This window comes from Cyprinodon variegatus, unplaced genomic scaffold, assembly GCF_000732505.1.
Source record: "Cyprinodon variegatus isolate N-32 unplaced genomic scaffold, C_variegatus-1.0 Scaffold966, whole genome shotgun sequence".
In the NCBI taxonomy this organism is placed as follows: domain Eukaryota; kingdom Metazoa; phylum Chordata; class Actinopteri; order Cyprinodontiformes; family Cyprinodontidae; genus Cyprinodon; species Cyprinodon variegatus.
Window position 1 is genome coordinate 255,046 of NW_015151419.1, and position 7,563 is coordinate 262,608.

The window sequence follows — 7,563 nt, forward strand, 5'->3', positions numbered from 1 at the left end:
TAGCAGGATAGGAGGGAGGAACGAAGGAAAGGAAGGTAGCAGGATAGGATGGAGGAAGGAAGGTAGCAGGATAGGAGGGAAGGAAAGGAAGGTAGCAGGATAGGAGGGAAGGAAAGGATGGTAGCAGGATAGGAGGGAGGAACGAAGGAAAGGAACGTAGCAGGATAGGAGGGAGGAACGAAGGAAAGGAAGGTAGCAGGATAGGATGGAGGAAGGAAGGTAGCAGGATAGGAGGGAAGGAAAGGAAAGTAGCAGGATAGGAGGGAGGGAAGGAGGAAAGGAAGGTAGTAGAATTAGGGTCAGCATTAAAGGTCACTGGATCATCTAACAATTAGTCTAACTCACCTTGATGTGGTTGCTCTCCTGACGCATCACTTCCTGGTTGATACACAGCTGCTCTCTTGAGCCCAGCACACACACCTTGGGCCTGATTCAACAGAGAAATACAGGTTCTGATGCCGGAGTTCACCAAGTTTCACCTGAAATACTGAAAAATACTGGTGAAAAAAGAAACGGTCCTGTACACTAACAAAGTTACTGAGGGAATGTAGAAGCCAGGTAGCCGAGCTAACAGGCTACAGATAATCTGCTGCCGAGGCTTCGGGAAAATCAAAAAAGTTCAAACTGACTCATGCTTTCAGTAAAATGTTGAAGGTTTGAGTGACGTTCAGTTCTTGTAAGAAGTTAAAATCTCCCCTCCATTATCTATTTCCATCAAACTATCTCACTCTAAGTCTTTTTGTCTTTTGGAGATTTGCTGCTGTGTTTAATGGCTAAATTGCAGGATCTTTTGTGAACCCTTGCAAGCAGGAGCTGTTCTTGTTCGCCATGTTTTTCTGCAAAGATTTGTCTGCCTAGTTACAAATTTCCTAGGTGCGGAAATTCTGTCCACACAGACGCAGCACAGAGGGGCATTGAAGCCCAAAACGGACCTCGTGGACGGATCAAGCATAAACCAATCACCAGTCTGAGCACAGCTGAGAAATGTCTATCAAGGTTTCTACAGATGAACACTCTTTCTATCTGTAGGATGATAGACCATCATGTCATCTTTTCTCTAGAGTTAGAAATGTCTCAAACTTTCCCAGACTGCTGGATAGAACTTCCTGCTCTCCTCAGGCCTTTGCTTATTTCCCTCCTGATACATAAAACACAACCACACTTTCTCGCTAATGATAATTATATTCATAAGATCTGTTGCATCTTTACTGTAAAACCTTCTGTTTTAATAAAGGAGAAACTTTTATAATCTAATTGCTTCCTCCAAATTTATAGCATATTTAATGCAATAGAATTTTTTTTTTAGCATAAACGATTGCAGCGACTTGATAAAACAAACGCTCGGCCGTCTGAAATCTGTCAACTGAAAAGTTACTTTAACAATACATTAAAAAGGAAAAGACTTGATGAAAAAGCAGTGTTACTCTGGCATAGAGCCTGTAAATAAAGCTACATTTATGCCTGATGCTTCAACGGTTGTGCAGAAAATGAGACGCCGGATACGTCTGCTGCTTTTCTACTTGTGCCTAATATTATGGCCCTTTCCCTGTACAGCACAAGACATGAGGAAGCAGAAAAATAACCCTTTCCAACCTTTTCAAAGCCTCTTTGTGTCAAAGAGGTACAGTAACTGCTTCCCAAGAGATTTTCGCCACTCTGTTGATCATGTGCTGAGATTCTGAGGGGACGTCCTCATGCATAAATCAAGCTCCAGACCTCTTACCTGTAGGAGGTGTTCTTTAACTCGTTGATAACCTGTGCGAGCTGGGAATGTGTCCTGGAGGCGTATATGATCTTAGGAATGTCATTATAGTAGGCTGGAGGACAAAAAGAACAAAAGGACAGTCAGATAATATAGTTGCATGAAGATTTTGTCTCTCTCCAAGGACTCAAATAGAATGATATCAGGGAAAGTTAGGACCCTTTCTCAACCTGGGATGCCCAAAATATAAGCATGACTAGGGATGCACTGATCCGATATTTTTAATCGGTATCGGTCCAGACATAAAGAAAAAAAAAATTGATCGGTATCGGTGACAATCAACACGATATAGGGGCCGATCTATTTATTCTAACTCTATGCTATGCTCTGCCGTCATGTGGCAGCGCAACAACACAACACGGCCATATTGTTTATGATGGAGCGAGGGAAAGGATCTGCGGTGTGGAGGTTTTTCACGCTCTCTCAGCCTACTAGCCCGATGGCTACATGCAATATTTGCGGGAGAAATGTTCCGAGGGGCGGTGTTAAAACTTCAAACTATAACACCTCCAACTTAATGAAAAACCTCCAGAAGTTTCATAACAAGGAACCTGCTGAGATTAACTGACTCTGCAAACAAAAAGGAAGCAGCGGGAAGCAGCTAACTTCTTTGGAAGCAAAGGAAAGAAGTGACATTTTTTGATGTAACAGGCCAAAATAAATCACTGAGATGTTACTTAATAATGATAAAGACACTTTTTTAACATTTCGACCAAGACAGAGAAATTTTGGTTTAAGATTGTGCATAGTTGTTAAATAAATGTGTCATAACATTTATATTTGGGTTGTTTCCTATCTTTTTTAAGAAAAGGGAAGTCAAATCATATGCACAGAAAAATGATCAAAGCTTTTTTTTTTTTTTTTTCACACAATAAAACCATTTTATTGCTGTTTGTGGTATCGGATCGGTATTGGCAGACATTAAACTTCAAATATTGGTATCATATCGGAGGTGAAAAAAGTGGATCAGTGCATCCCTAGCCATGATCAGGGGCCTCATTTAGAAAGCTTGTGTAAAAAATACACGGCCTGAAGAACTGTGTATGCCGACTCCCAAACAAAGGTTGTGATTTTTAAAAATTCTCACTTGTGACAATAAGGGGTCCCTGATGCCAAATCTGACCCATCCATAAGGGGAGACATATTTAGAAAAAGGGGAAATCGACGACAGTGATGGTGACCGAGGGTAACTGCAGCCAGACGGCATCAGAATTTCTCTCAAACACGTCATTCCACTTTATATGAATCTTTAATCATAGATCTACTTTATCAGATCCAAACTGTTGTGTGATCTATGCCTGTCCCAAATAGACAGCATAAATTCAGATTCAAAGTCTGCATATCTTTAAATATTCCCTGCTCTTCTCTCTTGTGATCAACATGATGAGTCATGCCACAGATCAATAAATGCGTCTAACAAAGTGTGATGAATTAAAATGAGTTGCTGTAAATATTTAAATACTACCAAGGCATCCGAGGATAATGGTTTACCGTATTTTTTCTTTAAGGGTGTAAAAATTTCTGTTAGTATGAAGGAGCAGAGTGCCCCAATACAATAAATAAATAATTATGAAATATTTATTTTAAGGTGGTATTAATTCATTAGAGCTAGAAATATATGCAGTATATATTTAATGAATATTCAACTAATTATATAAAGCTAAAAGAAATGTATATTTAATTTATTAAGAAGTAAATTTGATAATTATATGATTTCATAGATGAGTTAATGATCCAGCATTGATTCATTTAAACAAATCAAACATCCATCAAGGAATACCGTCTCCATAGAAACCCAGACATCTGATTGGCTTCTTCTCATTGGGCTAGATAAGACAACTTATTCATGTATGTTTCTACTGAAAAATATCTATGAAATAGCCTTTTTTTTCACCCTTTATGACTAAAATATCGTTTGATGAGCAGACCGACACCTCAGTACTTCAGCCTCTATGCCTGCCGCCTATTTTCTGTCAATTTACTGCTCTGTTTCTGTGGTTGAGACGTTAAGCGCGTCAAGTAAAAGAAAACTAATGTATTTTTTCCAGGGTGATGAAGGCCAACATGCTCAACTGTTGCACCTGCTGACCTTCTCCCTTTAACATGCAAACTCCATTTACACCTGGTCAGAGGATCAGCTTGGTATCTGCTGTCAGAACTGCATGTGTTCTTGTACCCTGGAAGCTCATAGGCCTATGAAACGAAGGGACATACTTGGGTTGTCTCCGTCAGTAGCAGACGTCCCCCAGGAAGCCAGTGGTGTGTCCGGGAACAACTCCTTCCCTTTCAGCCTCTCTGCTATCTTGCGAGCAGAGATGGTGTCCCTGAAGCGCTCCCTCCATGCCAGAGTCGCACACAGCAGACACAGAGTTTTACCGGTTCCTGTAGGACTCTCCAGAACCCCATTCTTTCTCTGGGGACAAAGAACGCAGATACACAAGCTTATTAAAGCATCAATCGTCTTCATTGCTGATAACCCCTAGTGGAACAGAGACAAATTGTTGATAGTTTGGATCATTTTACTTTTTAAGGTTAAGGGGAATAATCAGTAGAAATCTATATAAATACAGAACCTCACAGGATTCTTTATCCAAGTTAGAAAGCTGACATCTGATTGCTAGATAAAGCTTGTTAAAAACAATCCACTGGACTTTGTTTCCAATTTTGAAACAAAGTGGATTGTTTTTTAACTTTTTTGGAGAGACTATGACATTCTCAGATGACTGAGAATCTTCACCAGCATAGATAAAGCTAGCTGATGGACCGTTCAGAGGGTTCTCAATAATCAGACACTTTGAAACATCCAGTGTTTAAAAGGCTCATCTTTAGACAAACCTTCTGTTTTCAAGGTGGTTTGGTAATAAAATCTATAAAGAAATTAAATTCTGTATCTAATTTAAGTCAGTTGACAAACTAGGAAGTAAAAGGCTAGCTCTATTCCACAAACAAATATATACACCATATAGAGCAGGGGTCACTAAGCAGTATTTATATCAAAATTGTAAAAAAAAAAATACAAATGTATAAATATTTGGCATTTAAGATAAAAAAAAAAAAAAACGTTTTCTTTTGTCAATATTCTCTATCCAGAACTCCTCAAGAGGAATCATTTTGGTTTCATCTGCTTTAATGTCGTAAAAAATTGGCCATCCAATTATTAATCTAAAAATCAAACAAAAGATATATACATATTGGAGTTCCTGACCTCTGCATCATGGACATATTGTTGGAGTTTACCTCTTTAAGTTTGAATTGAACACGCCTGATATAGAGAAAGACCTAATGCATCGGCCAGACAATGCTTTGGGCAGATATTAGTGTTTTTCTATTTGTATCTGAGACTTGTGTAACAATTGTTAAAAATTTTATCATGTAAACGAAGGATAAAAAGCAGGAATGGCTTCAAAAATGTGCCCCCTAATAGGAAACAAACAAAAGTCAGCAGCATATATAGTGGATGGTTAGATTGAAGTCAAAATAATCGGCATCGGCCTTAAAAAAAAACTGGTATCAGTGGATCTGAGTCCATATATTCAGGAATCAACAGACAGACAGACATATTAACTAATTAGACAGATCAAGTTGTGCAGATGGTTGTTGACGTCCCAGGGTCAACCTGAGGTCAAGTTGATTCTTTGCTTCCTAAATGCAGTCAGTCCATCATCATCATCATCATCATCATCATCATCATCATCACCACAACCACCACCATCATCGTCCAAAAGCCACAGACAGATCTATCAGGGTTTTTCATAGGCCAATTTTCACCTTTATTGTTTGTGAAATCAGTATTCCCTCAAAAATCTAAATTTTCATACCAGTGTACATTTGTGTCTGAAACAAAAATAATAACAACTACAGCAGTGAAGTTTATCAGTTATATCCCTATGAAACTGTTCCGATCTGTATCTGTTCTGATTAAAACTGTCTTTCTAAAATAAGCTAAACGGTAGCTGTTGAGTTCTGCTTCATGTTTCCACTGAGACTCACCTCCTGAAGACACTGAAGCACTTTGCTCATGTACTCCTTCTGACACTCATAGGGAGTGAAGGGGAAATCGATGCTTACTTCTCTCAGCTTTAGTAACGGCATCTCTCTCTCTCTTTTTTCTCAGACTGACTGACTTCCGGCTCGTTAATGGCTGTTCTGTTCAGAAAACAGACAAAATTTAAAAGAACCTTTTCTGGAAAAACTTCATTAGCTTCGCGCCATGTTCAGTTTTCTTCTTCTACAGTGTGTAGATGTTTAGTAAATAAAGCAATAGGAAAGTACCGCCACCTACTGGTGCATGGTGATATAGCGTTTAATGGTAGGTTTCAAATAGCTGTTTTGTTTTGAGACTTTGGCGCCATCTTCTGGTATGAAGTGTTCACTGGAACGAAGCTAAAAACCCTCTTTAAACGACCGAGTCTGTTTTTGAGGCGATTATGCAATAAAACTGGAGAAATATTATATGTTGTTTTTCTCAGTAATAATTTATGTCTCAATTCGAACCTTAAATTTAGAGAGAATTTTTATTTTCTATTTTTAATCTATGTCTGTATAGTAAAACATTTTTTTTTTTTTACATTTGTCATCTTTTGTCACATCTACCTGCATTATGTTTAACTATTATGAATTTGATTTGCTCCAATCTTTTTGATTCTAAAGAGTGTTGGTTTTATTTAAATTAAGATGTCTGTTTAGCATTTTAATTCAATACTTTTTAAAAACTAATCCAAACAAATAATTGATATTGTTCCATCCTCGACACAGTGGTGGAAAAATGTAATTTCCCATTAATTCCCCTTTCATATATTGATTTTTTTCGAGAGCTGTCTGTTCCTCAGTCTCCTATATAATAACTTTGTTGTTGTTTGTGCATGTTATCAACTGAAATTGTTTTAATTTGTTGCTGTTGATGTTTTGCAGTGAAATTGTCATGATTTTAGGAATATCTGTGACCCACATGCGTAATACACACAGGAGGCAAAGAAAAGGTTTTCTAAAAAAGATGAATGGAAGGTGTTCATGGCTGTAACTCAGAAGGGGGTGTTCACACAGACATTTTAACAGTTAGATTGGTTCTACGAATCTCGCAATGAGAAGTAAAGATGGACCTACAGATGAGAAGCAGGGTAACCAGTGGTCCCTCCCTGGTGGTTAGTAAGGTTGAGTTTTGCTTTGATCAGGGATACCAAGCTTTTCAGGCAGGGGGTGAGAATGAGTTCAATGGGAGTTAACATGATTTTAGTTAGTGCTAATTTTCCTTCCTAAAGAATCCTGTTTGTCATCAATGCTGCTTGTCTTCTCAGTCTGGTGACAGGAAGGTCTGTCACTGCTTCATAGTATGTTGAAATTCTTCCCTTCAAGTGAAGCAAGATAACTTCAATGTTTAAATTCCTCAAAATCTGCCCAATCCCAAAAAAAAAAAAAGTCAAGTCACAACAGGCTCCTAATAAAGAAATAACAACAACCAAATACACAAAGAACAAGTGCAGCATCATTCCCTACATTATGAACATATTATTCAAAGTCATGCTAATAGCATGAGACCAGATATCTGGAAACTAAGAGGAGAGGAAATAATCTTCTCTGATGAGAGACGAGGAAGAGAAACCAGGAACCATGATGATTCAACAGCAGTTACACACAGAAACATAAAATACATGGAAATCGGAACCAAAGGACTTCCATAAATCTTCTGCTGCTTGTCTATCAGGGTCATGGGCGTCCTGTGCCTGACTAGAGGCAGGGTACAACATGGTCAGTTCATCAAAATGCAAACTCCATGCAGAGGGAAATTAGGCCAGGATTTGAAG

The 7,563-nt window shown here is 38.4% G+C and overlaps 1 protein-coding gene across 1 annotated transcript in view; it reads right to left on the bottom strand.

The window, feature by feature from the left end:
* rtel1 (regulator of telomere elongation helicase 1) overlaps nt 1–5,986 on the bottom strand; it is a 36,268-nt gene extending 30,282 nt beyond the window's left edge. The window contains exons 1-4 of the mRNA XM_015398857.1: nt 5,753–5,986; nt 3,977–4,175; nt 1,724–1,817; nt 346–427 (exon numbers count right to left, since the gene is read on the bottom strand). Of these exons, the coding sequence (XP_015254343.1) occupies nt 346–427; nt 1,724–1,817; nt 3,977–4,175; nt 5,753–5,854 (477 nt within the window). The 5' untranslated portion in view covers nt 5,855–5,986. The remainder of the gene's footprint in view (nt 1–345; nt 428–1,723; nt 1,818–3,976; nt 4,176–5,752) is intronic.
* Nucleotides 5,987–7,563: the final 1,577 nt, after the last annotated feature.